The sequence below is a fragment of the Sorghum bicolor genome, chromosome 1, assembly GCF_000003195.3.
Source record: "Sorghum bicolor cultivar BTx623 chromosome 1, Sorghum_bicolor_NCBIv3, whole genome shotgun sequence".
NCBI classification, from domain to species: domain Eukaryota; kingdom Viridiplantae; phylum Streptophyta; class Magnoliopsida; order Poales; family Poaceae; genus Sorghum; species Sorghum bicolor.
Window position 1 is genome coordinate 27373991 of NC_012870.2, and position 17596 is coordinate 27391586.

General features: G+C 41.3%; 1 protein-coding gene across 1 annotated transcript; it reads right to left on the minus strand.

The window, feature by feature from the left end:
* LOC8062270 (protein HGH1 homolog) lies at positions 238–8580 on the minus strand. The gene is made up of 7 exons (XM_002467222.2): positions 8096–8580; positions 5024–5102; positions 3885–4033; positions 3215–3328; positions 1903–2034; positions 1000–1113; positions 238–504 (listed from the first exon to the last, which is right to left on the minus strand). The coding sequence occupies exons 1-7, from the start codon at positions 8483–8485 to the stop codon at positions 448–450; spliced, it is 1035 nt and encodes a 344-aa protein (XP_002467267.1). The 5' UTR covers positions 8486–8580; the 3' UTR covers positions 238–447.

Below are 17596 nucleotides of genomic sequence, written 5' to 3' on the forward strand. Positions count from 1 at the left end.
CAATGATCGTTAGCATTATCCAGGTTTGACCGGCAAACCGACCGAGCAAGTAGATAACACCCAAGAGTTTGTTTGGTGCGACTTGAGCTCACATGGGGTAGAGCTACACCAAACAATATCGACATGGAGCCACAGCCGTTTCCAATGTTGGCCGCATCCTGGTCGGGTCCCCTACATTTAACATGGCGCCCAGCGAAAGCTACAGGGTATGCCTACCCATGTTCTGAAGTGACGCTGTGAAAGAATCGTCAGAGCTCTCAAAACCATGGAAAAGACACTGCAAATTTTCCAGATACATTCGTCAATTACAGAAGCAACACTGCAGAGCTTTTGCAGTTGACAATTGCAGCTGACAAGTTGGGATATTATAGTATTGCTATTGCACATGACGAGGGATGTTTTCTAGACAAACAGAAATACAACACCGTTTTTATCAGGGGTGAGGGGTCATTGAGGCTTCTCTCCTTGTTCTTGTTCTTGTTCACCTTCACCCTTCCCAACAAGCTGTCAACATTAAATAAAGCTTGAGTCAGCCCTCATAAAGAACATCATACTATGATAGCATTATGGCAACACAATTGTGTCAATTGATCAAATGTCAAAACATGATCTGTTTCAATTTTACATAGACTCATCATAAACCATGCTTTCCAGTAGTCCGCTCAAACAACTATCTCAACAGTTTTTTTTTTTTTTTTGACAACATCTCAACAGTTCAAGAGTTGCAACAATGTGAAGAATCAAACATACAGAAGTAGAGCAGATGCCGAGATTGGGGGCAAGGACAGGAACATTAACAATTACAGAGACTAAAATTAGCACAAGGGTAAACTCATCACGAGAAAGTCCTGCATCATATAGGTAATAGCTCTCGGAAGATTATAAGATACCTACGACATGCAGAAACAGCATGTCTATAAAGCAAAAACCATTCAACAAGTATATGTAACACATGGTCAAACTAAATAGAGAAAATAATAAAAAGTTCAGCTGTTATACCAGGGAACCAATCAGTTCATATGCTTCCATCACTTTCGGGTCCTCTTCATCTTCATAACCAACCTGCAGAATTCGTGGACCATTAACTGACCAAAACGACCTGCGGCCATCATCCTGAAAAAGGTGAATTTTCAGTAAGAATTAAAGCAAGTGGCAGAATAGCATGACTACATGAGATGTGAGGTAAAAAATGATATAAAGTCAGCCGTTTGCCAAAATAGCTGTTATAAAGTATATTAGCCCTGGCCTGAAACTGTTTCATGCTTGGCCTCCCAGGGTAAGTGTCTTTCTGTTACACTATACATCTGTGGTGCTGTGAATACTGAGGCATCAACACAGCATCACCTGTGCTATAATGCCACATTGCAGGGTGCTATCAAACGCCGGGGGGGGGGGGGAGGGGGGGGGGCATGCGCCACTTGAACCATCATTTCAATTCATTACAGCTAGATCATGTTGATCTACTGACCACAGCCACAAGTGCATGTTGATCTACTGACCTTCGACCAGGCATGCACCTCTGCGCATGGATTCACCCTTCTAGTTTAACAAGTACCCTATCTTAGAAAAGTGTACTATGCAGTGCTGGAAATTTCATTTACAACAGAATTAGTAACAAATCCGCAACCAAAACCAGTCTTTAATATGTACACTAAGAAAGTCAAGAGACATTTCCAAGTTTTTCCTGAGGTAACCAGCTATATATTGTTAAGGTTCACAGTAGAAATCATAATTGCACAACATGATCAACAGGACTACAATGGTAAGAGGTACAGAGGTGGACAATGCAATGGAGTTTATTTAGTCAAGACATCTTAAAACAAGACAGCATAGGATACTGTATAATTGAAAATAGGCATGCAAAATGAACCAGGAGTCACTGCCATGGAATGTAAAAATCACCTGCAATACGATCATATAAATAGCCTCCAATGCCTGCTGCCGAATTTCAGAATCATCAACAGCTTCCCGTTCATGAGAGAGTGCACTCGATAGCTCAAGTGGCATTTTCGATCTGTCTTCTTCACTATATATCTGCAGTATCAGCCAAAAGCCACATGAGTAGTAAATTAACACATGAATATCCATCATTCAGCACAAAACAAAAGAAAAGGAAAGTATTTCTGGGAAATTACTTTAGGAAGCTAAAAGCCATATGTGTGCCTCTTGCACAAAAAGGATAACAGATTCACCCTTGCTAATTATTGATCCCTATGTCTATACTTTTGCAAAGTGTACCAAGGAATTAAATGCGCAACAAATGCATTTCTACATGAAAATGTAGAAGTAGAGGTCTTCAACAAGAAGATAATATGTTGTCAAAACTTAAACTCTACAGCCAGGCAGTCTTATTGGAAACATTGCAATGCTTGTGTGTTTGAGGATGCTGGGCCTTGTATTTCGGAAGTGTTACAGGCAATGGAAAATGAGAGTAATTTGTGGTGTATGGCTGGTGCGTCAGCTCTCCATGAACTACTCATCAGGTTGCTTAACCTTGACACCTAAGGTTAAGGTCTGTTTGGTCGACATTGAGTCTCTACTGTAAGTAGTGTGTCTGTAACTAGACATCTGTGGGAGTTGGCCGCCGGCCTCTCCTCATTTTCTTTCTCTTCTTAATGAAATGAAACACAACTCTCCTTTGTCATTCGAGGAAAAAAAGGAGTCTTCTACAAGAATATGCCTTTTAAAACATTAAGAAAATGCAACGCAAGATTGCTCAAAGCAAGAAAACATACTGCTAGTTCTAAATTTTTAATTGTAAGATGTGCAATCAGCTCATGAAGTCTACACAACAGTGGTCATTACTCATTAGGGCCACTGGACCAACACAGGTTACTAGTCAAAAGGGAATGAAAATTACCCCAAAAAGAAAACAGTGGAACTGACAGTCTGGCACTCGAAAGTTTATGCCAACTAGAGGCATACCTCACATGTTGCTCTGGGAATTGCGGATGTTTCAGAATGAACTTAGACTATATATAATTACTTATACAAAGGAATAAACTATTATAAATAAATGCTAGTGGATTATGTGGCATGTTGACATGGACAACAAAATGCTTGTGTCTTGCTGATGTGGACATCACAATAGCATGTGATAGTGCATTGCTGAGGTGGACAACTTGCATGTTGAGATACATCACTAGTGGTGTTTAGGATTATAAGCGATATAGATAAAGGATACAATGATAGAAATGTTAATGATATGTAGTACCTTCTTTCCAGCTACAGGCAAAAGTAGAGCTGGCCAAAGATATTCTGCTAAAGAAAGCAAACTCTGAAGCTGAGTATCAGCCTCAAAGCAACAGTTACGAATTGTACCAGCAACCTGCAAAAAACTCATCAAGGAATAGAGAAGTACAAAATTTAGTGGGAATACATCAATTTGATAATAACTTATACTAGATTCATAACATGTCAATGTAAATCAAAAAGGAAAATTATGGCACTGAAACAGAAACTGGTTTTTAGGCCTGGTTTCCCTCATAAACTGGGTCAATTCTATTTCTTCTTATTTGAAAGGCAGAGCTTCTGCCATTGCGTTTAGAAAAAACAGAAACTGGATACAGGACAGCAACTAGTTCTAATTGCAGGCAAACCTAGAATTGGTACATGCATACAAATAACACAGCAAGGAATTATGAAATAATGCACATTCCAATTTACAAATTGAATTGTAAGCAAACTGAACTATTAACATTTCCCTCTATATGTCTGCAGTAGAACCCTTCACAGCAACTCGCTAAAACACAACAGTTGATGGTAATAATTAGCAAGTAGCAATAGCAACTGATAAAGAGCTGGTCAAAAGTAGGCAAACCAGGAGCAACCCTTTCAGTATAGATGTCACATTTATGCCATCATAAAGATTTGGCTGCACGTACCCCTTTCTTTCTAAGTTGATTTGTTGAATCAAATTGTCGAATAATCTGCTTCAGAAGACCTCTCTTAGGCTCCATCAATATTCTCCTTCCAGCTTCAACCTTAGATATATTGACAAGTATGGAGGCAACATATTCAAAAATGTCTTCCTCTGCATTTTTGTAAAATAAAAAAGGTTGTTTAGATGTCAACTGAATATTTCAGCGATGATTCAAGACAAACAACCACAAAAGTAGTTAAGAGGCTATGTAAGGGGTCACAGAGATGAGAGGTAGATCAATTAGCAACAAAAAGAAAAGGTGAATCTGGAAAAGAAGATTCATGTGGACAAAAAGATGCTTCAAGCCATGTGAAAATATTGTAGTTGCAGGATAAGGTCACAGTATAATATAATATAATCAGACAGCAAAAAAAGGAAAACTTAAAGAAAAGGAGCAAGTTCAATATGGAGCAGAATCTTCTTAAATATAACAAATAAAAAGTATAAAAAAATAATGAATAAAATAGAGGAATTAATCACAGTTTCTCATCTGAACAATGATTTCAGGTCGTCCGATTAATCGTGATTAATCGCGATTAATCGTCCAGGTCGCTCCTAGGATTCGATTAGGAGGTCCGACTCGATTAGTTCGACCAGAAAGCTGGTCGTCCGATTAATCGTCGATTAATCGCGATTAATCGGACGACCAGGTAAGATGGACGACCAGGCTTCTGTTTTTTTGGGCCTTTTCTAACTGGGAGTGGGCTAATGGGCTTTAAGTTTTTGGCCTGTTAGGGTTTAGATAGAATAGAGGGGCTGCAGGGGGGGTTTGGGACAGCAATATGGACCTCTGGACAGTGCAGAAAAGAGAAGAAACCAACTCCCACAAGTAATTCACTATCTAAACACTAATGTAATCTTGATGCTAGCTTGATTGTGTATATTATATAGTATATATAGAGGTATATATATAGGCATATATGCCCTGAAATAGCTGGACGACCAGGTGGACGACCAGGGTCGACCAGGGCGATTAATCGCCCTGGTCGACGATTAATCTCGATTAATCGCCTGGTCGGTCCTAGAGCGACCAGCTTCGACCAGTCGACCTGAAATCATTGCATCTGAATGTAGAAGCTACATTGAACAGAAGAAACTAACCTTCAGAATCACTGGACGACCTACAGAATGATCGCACAAGCTTTGCAACATACAAGCCTTGCACCTTCTCATCCCCAACCTTTCAAAATGAAGGGAGCCACATAAGTCTTTCCATGAATGATCACCAGTAAGAATCTCTATATATACTACTAAAACTTGGTGAAGCCGCAGCCTCCACCCCACCCCATCCACCCACCACATGTTTGTGCCTCCCTTCACATAAAAATCGGCACTCATAGGTGGGACTCACATTTCTCTCTCCTCCCCCATTTATTCTCTTCCTTTCTCTCTCCACTCTTGTTCTCGGAGTTCATGGCTACCCAAAAGCTCCGGGAATGGCAGCAAATCTGAGTTGTAGGGTGGGCGCTCACTGGCCGCATCATCCGTCTGCATATGCCAAGGCAAGGCTGCCATCCGCGACCGCCCTCGGCACCTACGAACTTGATTGGCGTCGCCCCATCTGCACTGGCTGTGTGTATGCCACAGTCACAGCATAGGAACACACGCTCTCGTCTCCTTGTCACTACTGGCACCACTGGGCCTGGCGTACCTGTCTCCAAGTACTTGACACCTGCCCCGTCCACAACTCTGCTGCATTGGCGTCCTTCGATTCAATCAAGCCGACGCCTTTGACACTATCTCAGACGTCAAGCCACAACCAATGTAGGTGTAGTCAGGCACTCAGGCAACAGGCACCGCAGCAGGTGAGTTGGCTCTTCTTTCCACCCCTTCTTCAATTCAACATCCATCCAAAATAAAATTAGCACATATGGATGCATCTCGACGCAGCAAAGTGCCAGCGAACACCAGCTGTTTGTGAAATGTGCCTTGACCCAACAGTGTTTGTGTGAACGCCAATTGGTTAATTCATTTATTTATGTGTGCCCAGTTTTGCTTCTTCATATTGAAAGAATAAAATGATATTTGTCTTTAATCTACAGCTATACTAGCAATTCATTGATGTTAAGTACTGTGAACATTGGCTCACAGGAGGAACATATATGTCTTGGTTGTTAAGCATATGATTTATCTATCTATGCTTTTTTTTTTAATCTCTTAGCTAGGGACATATTATATACTCCCTCGGTCCCTCCATTCCATATAAGACGTTTTGGCTTTTCTAGACACATTGCTTTTACTATGTATCTAGACATAGTGTATATCTAAGTGCATAGCAAAAGTTACATATCTAGAAAAGCCAAAACGTCTTACAATTTGGAATGGAGGGAGTATATCTCAATCCCATTACATGTAGCATAATATACAGCCTGACTGTGGTTTCACAATGATAATATTTCAGTCTTTACTCTGTTTCTACAGCAGGCATTTATTTTTGATCTACAACAGGATAGTTCACCGATATTGCTGTGGGACCTGATTAAATGCTCTTTTTCAGAAACTGATCTAGAACAGCTATGGCTTTCCAGGTTATCTGAACTAAGCTGCAGCACTGGCTTGGTGCATGTATAACTGAAACTCAGGCCGAAAGAAGGATTTATTGTAAGGTATTTTTGTTCCCATGTCCACAAATATTACATTTTATTTACCAAGGAATTCGTGACTGCTAGCTTCTCTGTCATATAATTGGATCGAAGTGGCAACATTGCATTCAATTGTTGTATCATGTGCAGGCTTCATGTTCATGCTACTGGTTTTGTTTTTGCTACCTATTTCTTGATTGTTCTTGGCTTCTTGCCATTTGTTGCAGATGAGCTCACTTGATCTGTTTTTCGACAACTGCAGCAGCTCCCAAGGATGCATAATCATTTGAATTACTGTTTATGCCTTCTCTGCCATGGTCTTGTGTGTTGCAGATCCCAGGATGCATAATAAAGGAATCACATAGTTCCGCTAGGCGGCGCCTAGGCGCGACTAGGCGCTGGGCGAGGGGTAACCGCCTCGCCTAGGGGGGTAGGCGGCATCTAGGCGCTGGGCGGCGCCGAGGTGGTCGCAGAGCTGGGCGAGCCACGAAATTTTGCCCCTGCAGGCTGATGGCACGGCGCGGAGGCGGACGACGCGGCCTTTCGCACGCGCGCGGATGGCTTCGGCCGTGGGAAATCACGCGAAATCCCCGCCGCCTCCTCCTTCCTCCTGCTCCACCGCCGGCTGCTACCCCGCCCCAAGGTCAGTCCCCTCCCCTGCTCATCTTCTCTCCCCCCTCCGGCAACTCCTCCCCTGCTCATCACCCCTCCGCTGCCAGCAGCTCCTCCTCCCCTGCTCCACTTCCTCTCCCCTCCCCTGTTCCTCCCAGCGCCTAGGGAAACGCCTAGAACGCCTAGGCGCGATTACTCCTGCCTAGGCGCTAAGCGGAGGGTCACCGCCTAGAATCCGCCTAGCGCCTAGCTGAACTTTTCAATCACCTGTTGGCTTTCAAAGGATAGTTTCGATATTGTTGCAATTTCTGCTTCTACATCCTCAGGTGGTATTGTGGTTATTTGGGAAATGGCAATTGGGCCCACCCCTGATTTTAAGATGGCTTACACTTGTGGACTACGAATGTTCCTGTCAGGAGCTTAAACTTAAGAGCTATGCTGGTTTAGCTATCCAAATTATTTCTTTTCTATCTATCTTATAATATATGACCTTGGCGATTTGGATTTTTTCAGGAATGTGTGCTATTTTTGGGAATGGATGGTTTAGATCACATGATCCAGATTTATTGTGGGGATAAGGCGGGCAAGGTTTGTAATATAAATGTTTTGCAACAGCTTTCTTTGTTCAGTGTTCCATTCTCGCAATCTCGCTCCTTATCTGTGATGATCAGTGAAAGCACATCTTCTCCTTGTTAGCTCGTCTCAGGACATAACCAAACCATTCGGATATGCAAAATGACTTGAGAAGCTGTTTCTTCTGGCTCCACGGTACAATTGAGGAATGGAAATATTGAGATGACCTCCTAATCGATTATCCAAGGATCTCTATTCTAGCCAGTAACACAAGTTACCAAGTATCATTGAAACTTTCATGTCAAGGAGAAGGTTAGGGAGGCAAAAGTTGCTCATTTGGAGCATCATCATTTATATAAGCTATAAGTAGCACTCTCCTTGAGTAGAATGGCTCAACGGAACGGACCTGGAGGAACGCGGCGACGCCGGACTCGACGTGGGTGAGGTTGACGAGCAGCATGACGAGGCTGCGAGCGAGGGCCGGCTGCGCCCCGCCTCGCTTGGCCACAACGTCCATGGCGGCATCGACGGCCCCGAGCGCGACGAGGCGCGCCGCGAGGTCCGCGTCCTGGCTGAGGTTGACGAGCGAGTCCGCCGCGGCCTCTCCCGCGCCGCTGCCGGCCGCGGAAGCCAGCAGGCGGAGCAGCGCCGGCAGGGCGCGGTCGGCGCGCGCCGTGAGCGCCCGGAGGCCGTCCTCACCGCCCGTCAGCCCGCGCACTATGTCCACCGCCGCGCCCCGCACCTGGGGGTTGCGGTCCGAGAGAAAGCCGATCAGCTCGTCGAGCTCGTCGGCCATGGCGCGGAGGCGGCGGCGGCGGCGGCGTCGAGGGTTTAGCGGGCCTTTTGCTCGGGTTCGGGGATTTTTTTTTTTTTCTGAGATGATGCAGCACACAAACAGCGGCGGCGGGATGAATACGGTGATGTTAGTTTACGTGAAAGTGGCGCGAACACGGATTTGATGGAAATTACGTATCCTTCGTTGGCGACGCGAACGACACAGGTCTTCATAGTGTGGTGGGACGGAGGCGGAGGGGAGGGAGGACCGGGGACCACAGAGGATCAGTTGCGCAGAACACGTGTCGTGGTCCCATTGGGGACCGGGGACCAACAGGCCACAAAGGATCAGTTGCGCCCGACACATGTCGTGGTCCAATTGGGGCTAGGGACCAACAGAGTGTACGGTTAGCATATGGAGGGACCAGGACAGGGACCCGCGACCTCGCTAGGCTAAAATTTTATGTATATTAAATATGTTGATGTAGAATTGTATTAATAAAAAAAGAGATAATAAAAATTTCATTCCATAAAACTCTTTTATACTATTTTCAAAATATAAATATATTGAAAACCATGTTATGAAACTTACACTGAAGATGACCTCACAAACATGTTTTGTTTTTATTAAGCACCAAACTCTTCGTGTAATCAACACTTTAGAAAAGGCCTATGGCGGAGCAAGGATTCGGTTGGCTATCATTCAGCTAGTATGTACTATCAGTTTTTTTATTTAAGAATTATAAGAAAAAAAAACTCATAAGTGGGATATTGGTGCAATTTTATGCCTATATCCATATACATATACTCACGTGGATAGTGGGTCTCCAAGTTATTCACACTCGAACAGAAATATAACAATAGAACTTCAAGCGAGCAGGGCCATTAGACTATATGCTCCACTAGCCGTTGTTGGCCCAACGACTACTATCTGATAGAGAGCGCGTGAGGGAGCATCGTAATGGCATCAGATTGGTTGCCTTAACATTGGAGCATGCACTACGCCTAAGCATATACTTTGATGGGTTAATCCGATGACCATCAGAGGACCTAATGCCACCAATTTCTATGCACTGAGGAGCCCAACGGCTATCTCGGCTTAGGTGTTATAATAGAAGTTGGTTGGGTCTTAGCCATCTCTCTTGCATTATAAGTAAGCAAACACCCTTGTGAGCATCCAAGAACACCTCCCACTCACCTCTTTGCCTTCTGCTTTCATCCAAATCGAGATTGGAAGCAATCTAGTGCATTTTGCATTGAGTGTTGCATCTAGTGGCACTAGTTGGTATTTTAGGCTACGATTTTCTTGTTACTCTTCGCGGTGACTGCCACCGACATCTTAGAGTAGCTTGGGGTACTTGAGGAAGATCGGTGATTATTCTTCATGCCCAACAGATGTTCTTTGTGAGAGGTTTTGATCCCAACTCGTGAAGTGCAAAGGGATACTCTAGTGGAATGCTCAAGACTAGTTTGAGTGCACCATTTGATTCATTATTGAGGCATCCACGTTGTGGGTCTAGCTTGTCACGCTAGTTAGCGCTCAAATCATCACTTGGAGACTCGCTACAGCGAGGAGTAGGTTGTCAGCAAGCAATCAAACCTCAGGGATAACTCTTATGTCTATCACTCATACTCATTGGTTTATCTTCTACTCTTACTTTTATTTACATTCATATATTGCTTGTGAGTGGTAGTTGCTTGCCTTGGCTAGCTAGAGTAGCTTAGTAGTAGCTGTACCATTAACTAGTGTTAGTTGCTTTGTTTAGTAGCTCTATTGTCTCTGGTGTAGTTCTTGTTGGTAGTAGCTTGTTTGGTATTGTGCTTTAGACTAGAAACCAACCAATTAAAATTGTGTAGGTGCTTTCATCGGGTGAATTAGAGCTAGTGCAAATTGCATACAAGCAGGGCTTCTTGGTGTACTAATCAACCTTTTGATCTGCTGGTGTTGTGTCTTTGGCTCTGTTTGGATACTCTAACTAAGTTAGAGGTTAGAGTTATTCTCTAGCTCATGACTAACCCTCAACTAACTCTAGCCAAAGAGGTGTTTAGATGCAAGGGTTAGATTGACAATAAATATACTTTTCTAATCATTTAGCTCTTTCTCGGCTGGATTTGGTGTGGCCGGCTGTTGTGTGGCCTCCTCCCGCTCATGGCTCCGGCTCGCGGTGGGCAATAGGGAGGGAGGCCGGAGCCCCTCACGTGGCCACGGAGGAGCTCGTCACCGTCGCCCTGGAGGATGGCTCCGTAAAGCCCAAGCCCTAGGAACCCCTCCACCGTTGGCGCTTGCGAGTTGAGATTGAGATCCGCGAGTTTAGGGCCGCTCAACGACGGTTGCGAGCCCCATGTGTCGAAGCCATCTCCGTCCATCGACGAGAGGCGGTGGCGAAGCGAGCTTATGGCGGTGGCACTGGTTCCCGGGAGGCGGCAGCGTAGCTGCGGGTTCATGTCGTGCGTGGGGATGAAGAGGAACCGGCCACGTGACGGGAGCCGATCCCATGCGGCAAAACAACGTTTTTCCTATGGGCCCCACCTCAAATAGCCCCAAATAGCCCAAATAAGCACCTCTTTAAGGGGATAATTTTTTAGGGTGGGTTAGATACAAATAACCTCAATCTAACCTTTATATTTGGATGCTTTAGGGCTATTTGAGTCCCAAATAGCTAAATCTAACTCTAACCATGGATCCAAACAGGGCCTTTGTAGAGAAATTTTTAGGCTTCACTCTGTGTAGTCATCTAGATTCTTTCAGTATTATAAGTCTCTTTTATGCCTAATATATTTTGAATTATCATTATGATGGTTGAACTATTTATATTGTACGTAATTTGTGGCAGTTTCCAACTTAATATTTGAATGTAATACTTATTATTTGATGCTGGTACATCAAATTATCTCCTACAACTAAAAAAACTAAAGTGTGGATAATTTTTGGTTCGTCCGTCTGCTTGGCCACCTGCGAATGACGCCCCACTCGCAAGATTAGGAAGTTTTTGCCTCCGTTAATCAGGACATCTCTTTCCTCTCCAGCGCCACCAATCACGGGAGGATTCATTGTTCGTACGCCGTAACCTGTGATCCCTCCCCTGCGATAGCGCCTCCCTACCCTTCTCTCTCGATACCGCCTCCAGCTACTCCCGTGATATGCGTCTCTGGCACACTTGCCCCCCCGCCTGCTCACACGCCCTCTTGCTCGCCCGGCACTGCGTTGTCGTGCACGCGCCGTAGCCATAGTCGCTGCGTCCACAGCAGCAGCGCCGTCAGGATCCACGACGACAGCGCCGCCACCACAGGGTCGAGCAGCCGCCTCACTCCACGACTGGTACGACTGCCCCATCTATCCTGGTGGATGATGGCGCGCATAGCCCCTCCGTCCCAACCCCGGCGCTCAGATCTGCTGAGTAGGAGCGTGGCTGCAGGGCCTCGACACCGACACGACGACGAGGCCACATCGGGCGTCACTTTCTCCATATCCTTAGATGTATGAGGCTCCTGCACTGAGGTTTCCATTCGAGCAGGAGGACCACCACCATTGGAGGATCTACATTCAAGCACTAGGATCAGCGTGGAGATACTAACTCGCAATGCTGTTTGTTACATACGTAGACCATACCTAAGTCAGCACTAATAAAAACTTATGAAATACCGCTGTCCAGTAATATTGTTATCGCTTACAGGGATTAGAATATGGCTCGTGAAGATGTTGCATCATTGGGACCACAAGCAGTCACCAAGACCCATCAGTTTTTTGACTGGGAGAAGAAATCTGATAGGGGTTTCCTCCTCTTCATAGATGAAGCAGATGCTTTCTTATGTGAGTAAGTGAAAACAAAATATTCATATACTTTTCTTGTAGCCATCTTTGATTCACATATCTGTTGATCTCCATTTATTCAGTGAATGGTATCATTTAAAGAAATATACAGTGTCAGCGCATAACTGTAGATCAATCCTGAAAGAACAAATATACAATGTAGAATATCTATCCATCAGATCTAATGCGATCATGTAATTGTGGAACAAAACTAATTTGTATATATGTCTTCAATTAAAGGGAGAAGTCATTTTGGAGCCATTCAATTACCATGTCGTGAGGTCATCACAGCAACATACTCCTATGAATTTCATGGCCACTTGATTACCATATCGTGAGATCATCATAGCCACATCAATGAATTTCACTTGGGCAAAAAATGAGATATAAGGTGAGGGACTATGGGGCATCACAGTTTGTGTTACACTATTTATTTATTTATTTATTTTTGTTTATTTTCTGGTTTTGATGGTCACCAATTTAATAACACTGTTGATTGTGTCTCATTAGCAATATACAACAACAAGAGATGGTAATAAAGTTATCTCTGGCTCTCTGCACCACAAAATGCATGTGGGAATGACCTTTATCTATTGTCTCTCATTAATAAGTGGAATACATATGTTGTACTAATCTCAAAAATTGGCAAATAGGAATATTCATGATATAGGTTTTAGCTTTAACTAATCGACACAAAATGGCTATCAGCTGCAAATGATTTCCTCATCTAAAGTTCCAGGAATATGTGTTTCCACCTATACTAATGGTTTAAATCAAGTTCAGAGGGACTACTGTTAGATTGCGAAGATCCTTCATCAGTTCAAGCTTCTCTGACTTTTAAGGCATACTGATATTATTGAGGAAAACATGTCATATTACATCTACTGAGGAAGGATTTCAAAGATATTTATGTTGTCTTTTGAACTAATGGATATCGACATGGTAATTCAGGCTAATAGATATGATGGTACATTGCTCCTGACCCATGTGGGTCTTTCTTTACGAAATATTTCATATTGTTGTTTTGTTAATTAATCTACTCTTATTTCATGGCCTCCACCTTTGTGTTTAGTCTCAAACACCTATGTAATCTTGATTATATTGAGTTATTACTGCAACTTTGCAAAATTATATTATTTCAAAAAAAAAGTGTTGTATGAAAGATCAGGCCGTGGATGATGCTCAATTTAAAGGCATTGGAAAAGTGAAGAGGGATCATCCTGCACGCTAATTTTAAAATGGAATTTGAGTTTGATCTGTTGCTGAACATTTAATTAGTTTTATCATGTGCTGAACATAGAGTTTGGCCAGAAAATATTTGCTGCGTAAAGTTATTTTTTATAGCATATCATAATTAACTCAAGAAAATAAAGTAATTTAGTTGGCAACTGTACATGCTATCTTCAGACCAAATGATTTGGAGTGAACCTTCAGCCGGCACAATGGAAAGATCTGAGGCTCAAAAGATTCATCTCGTAAATTATAGGTAAACTGTGTAATTAATTATTTTTTATCTATATTTAATGCTCTATACATGTGCTGCAAGATTCGATGTAACGGGGAATCTGAAAAATTTTACAATATTTTTTGGGAACTATATTGAACTAAAGCCTGAGTTTTTCAAATAGGCTTCGGCATGCAAATTGTTTGTCACCTATACAAGATCTTTGCAGCTGCTGAGAAAAACATTTACAATGGTGCGTATTTTATTTTGGGTCACTTTTCTGATATATATATATATATATATAGTTTTTTCAATATTGATTTAGCATAACCAGTTTACTTCTCATAGTTTTGATGTGGTATATCAAGGAAATATTAATGAAAGAAAAATATATCAAACAAATATGATCAGTTTTTATTTGTGTTTTGCTCTCCTATGCTTCATTTCTTTATCTCTTGATTTTGATATATGTCTTGCATACATTCATTGGAGAAAATCAGAGTACTCATTACGCGGCATTATGGTGCCATTAGTTTCTCCAATTTTACCCTTATTACAATTTAAATATATGATTAATTACTCATTGTTATTCATCTACATCCACAGTCGCTGGCTACATCATGCTCTTTGTGATTGTTAATTTCATGAACATTGCTTTTGGACTAAATGTAACATCGGTATTTAATTTTACAGTAATATTATTTTATAGTGCGATCCATGTGTTTTTAGTGTAAAAGTTTTATTGTCCCGTAGCAACGCACGGGCATGCTACCTAGTGTTAGTACAAATTTTATAATACATGTTCGGTTGCCCTTTCTTCTACAGTAACTTGCAGCCACTGCACCTGTGACTGTGAGGCAGTGATCAAAAGTGACAAGTGCAGCCACTGCCGCTAGAAAAACTATCAGCTAAATCAAGCCTTGTCTACTCAAATAGTTTTACCAAATTGCATATACTTTTTTTTGCACAACATAAATTTTAGGATTTATTTGGTACGATTTTCTCTCTCGACCTAACCTGTTCGCTTATCTGAAAAGTCATGCCCGAAAAATACTGTTTGCTAATTTGTTATGGGAAAAAAAACACTACTAATTCAGCAAATAAGCTCAAACGAACAGAACAATATTTTTTATAACTTCAACTTCTGTTCACTAGAAAATAGCTCATCTTCTTAAATTGTTTGGTCTGCCGGTAGAGCCTTAGACCAGTTTATAAGATTTTTCATCATATCGAATTTTTGAACTTATCTACACCTAATAATAAATTGTGAAAAATTTAGTTCACCACAGAATTCTGTTCACCATGAAATTCTGTCCACCAGTCCATCCGTATAGGACTATGATTCTTTACCTAATATTTAATCATGAAAATTTTAGTCTGCTCACTTCTTCTGTCCGCCTATAGTATATGAACACAGCCCGGCCGGGTCAGTTGAGTTCGAGTAGAATACGGAGTCCGATCCGTTTCCAAATTCCAGCAATGCAACAAATTAATCACGGCATCGACGGACCCGGCTAATAAAAAATCTATTGTAATATAGAACGTGTAAATCTTTACCTGATATTTAATCATAAAAATTTCAGTCTGTCCACTTTTTTATCCGCCAATAAATTATAAATTAGGAAAAAAAATTACGCAAGCCCGAGGGCTTGAACCCAACACCTAACGAACCAAAATCTACCTAGATACTAGAAAATCAAGAACATAATTAAAACCATTCTTTTCTTTTCTTAATCCTCAGCAAACAATCGTAAGAGTTTGCATAGGGCGAGCGGCGGGGCGTCATGCTGGAGTGGTAGACAAGAACCTTATGGTTAGTGTAGGACGTCGTGAAAGGTTAGTGAGACAGTGATCATGTGTGAGGTGCCAATTGTGGGTGCTAGAAGTCCAATGGAGAGAGAGGCAACTGAGGAGTGCATCATGCAGTTTACAACCATGCAATCCTTCTCTCGTAGCAACGCACGAGCATATTTTCTAGTACATGAAATATTAAATATAAATTAAAATAATAATTGTATAATTTATTGTAATTTGCGAGAGCTTAGTTAGTTTGTAGTCGTACAATAATTATTAAATATAAATGAAAATGTTATAGTAACCAAATTAAAAAAATTGATCTAAACGAGCGTTAGTAGCGTATAAACATGGCTTTCGGTCTTAAATGCTTGACCTTGATTTTTGGGAGCCGAGAAGGATGCGTGTTGATGTTGTAATCCTATAGAAAAAACATGTTGATCGGTGTATTCCATACGGTGTTTTTTTAGCACTAATAGCATATTAGCATGGAGTATATTATTGGCTTTTGCAACAACGACGTGACTCACTTTCCTTGCCTGTCATATGTTATCATCAGTTGTCTGTGTCTACTGTTCTCTTGCGCCTTTTTGTCCGTAGCTGTTGAAAAAAAGGCAATGCCAAACTCAATCTCCAAGACGAAGGGTCGTTTACTTCACCCCAAAACCAAAAACTTTTCAAGATTTCCTGTCACATCAAATCTTACAGCACATGCATAGAGCACTAAATATAGACGAAAATAAAAACTAATTGCACAGTTTACCTGTAAATCAGGTGATGAATCTTTTAAGCCTAGTTACTCTATGATTGGACAATATTTGTCAAATAAAAACAAAAGTGCTACAGTTTTGAAAATCAAAAAATTTTCAGAATTAAACAAGGCCTAGTTATAGAGACAGAAACTTTGTAAAATGGTGTTTGGTTTCTAACTCCTAAAATTTAATCTTCGTCGCATCGAATGTTGGACACTAATTTAGAGTATTAAATATAGATTAAGTATATAAAACATTGCACAGATTAGAACTAATTTGCGAAACAAATCTATTAAACCTAATTACTTGATGATGATGTGTTTGGTTGGAGGCTAAAAGTATAATATGTTTTGTCTAATGCAAATTTATTATCATATTCTAATCATACACAATTATAATATTATAAACTAGCAAACGAATACATACACTTCACAACATAATTATATATTTAAAAGATAAATCTTTTTTTTGGCTCATTTCTAAGTATTACACTCATAGTTAAGGACAAGGTATAGCAGTATTTTTCTAAGGCCTTGTTTACTTCCCAGAAAATTTTGCAAAATTTTTCATATTCTCCGTCACATCGAATCTTTAGACGCATGCATGGAGTATTAAATATAGACGAAAATAAAAACTAATTGCACAGTTTTGTCGAAATTGACCAGACGAATCTTTTGAGCCTAGTTAGTCCATGATTGGACAATATTTGTCAAATACAAACGAAAATGCTACGGTGTCCATTTCCCAAAATTTTTTGAAACTAAACAAGGCCTAATAAAAAATGGTGGTATGGTTGTATTTAGCAGTGAGGTAATAAATAGAGAGAGAGAGCAATGGAAAGAAGAAGAAAAAAAAACAAAATACACATATGGACCAAAAATGCTACTCTCTCGGTGTCATGATTTTGATTACAGAGCCAGACACGCCCTGACGCTCGAAGGCCTTGTTCAATTTTGCAAAATTTTTTAATTCTAATTACACAATTTGTCTATAATTTATGTTGTAGTACTTTCATTTGTATTTGATAAATATTGTCCAATCATGACTAATAAGACTCAAAAAATTTGTCTCATAAATTACAAGCAAACTATGTAATTAATTATTTTTTTTATCTATATTTAATGCTTTTATGAATATAAAAAAATTTTAAAATTTTTTTAGAACTAAACAAGCCCTAAACAAGGCCTCAGTGGCCTGCTCTCGCTGCAGTTGCCCTGACCAGTCACTACTCCACTCCGAGCCTCCAACCAAACACCGAGCGCGAGTACGTCCTGGTAACTTTCCCCACATCCGGCCAATCCAAAATGTGCTGGCTCCTCCTCTTCCTGGTCC

Bases quoted from the DNA above. Each gene is read 5' to 3' on its own strand.
- LOC8062270 (XM_002467222.2), bottom strand. From the start codon at position 8,485: ATGGCCGACGAGCTCGACGAGCTGATCGGCTTTCTCTCGGACCGCAAC. The intron at 5,103-8,095 runs GTCCGTTCCGTT...TCATTTTGAAAG, and splicing joins GCGTCGCCGCGTTCCTCCAG to GTTGGGGATGAGAAGGTGCA. The intron at 505-999 runs GTATAACAGCTG...TAATGTTGACAG, and splicing joins ATGAACTGATTGGTTCCCTG to CTTGTTGGGAAGGGTGAAGG.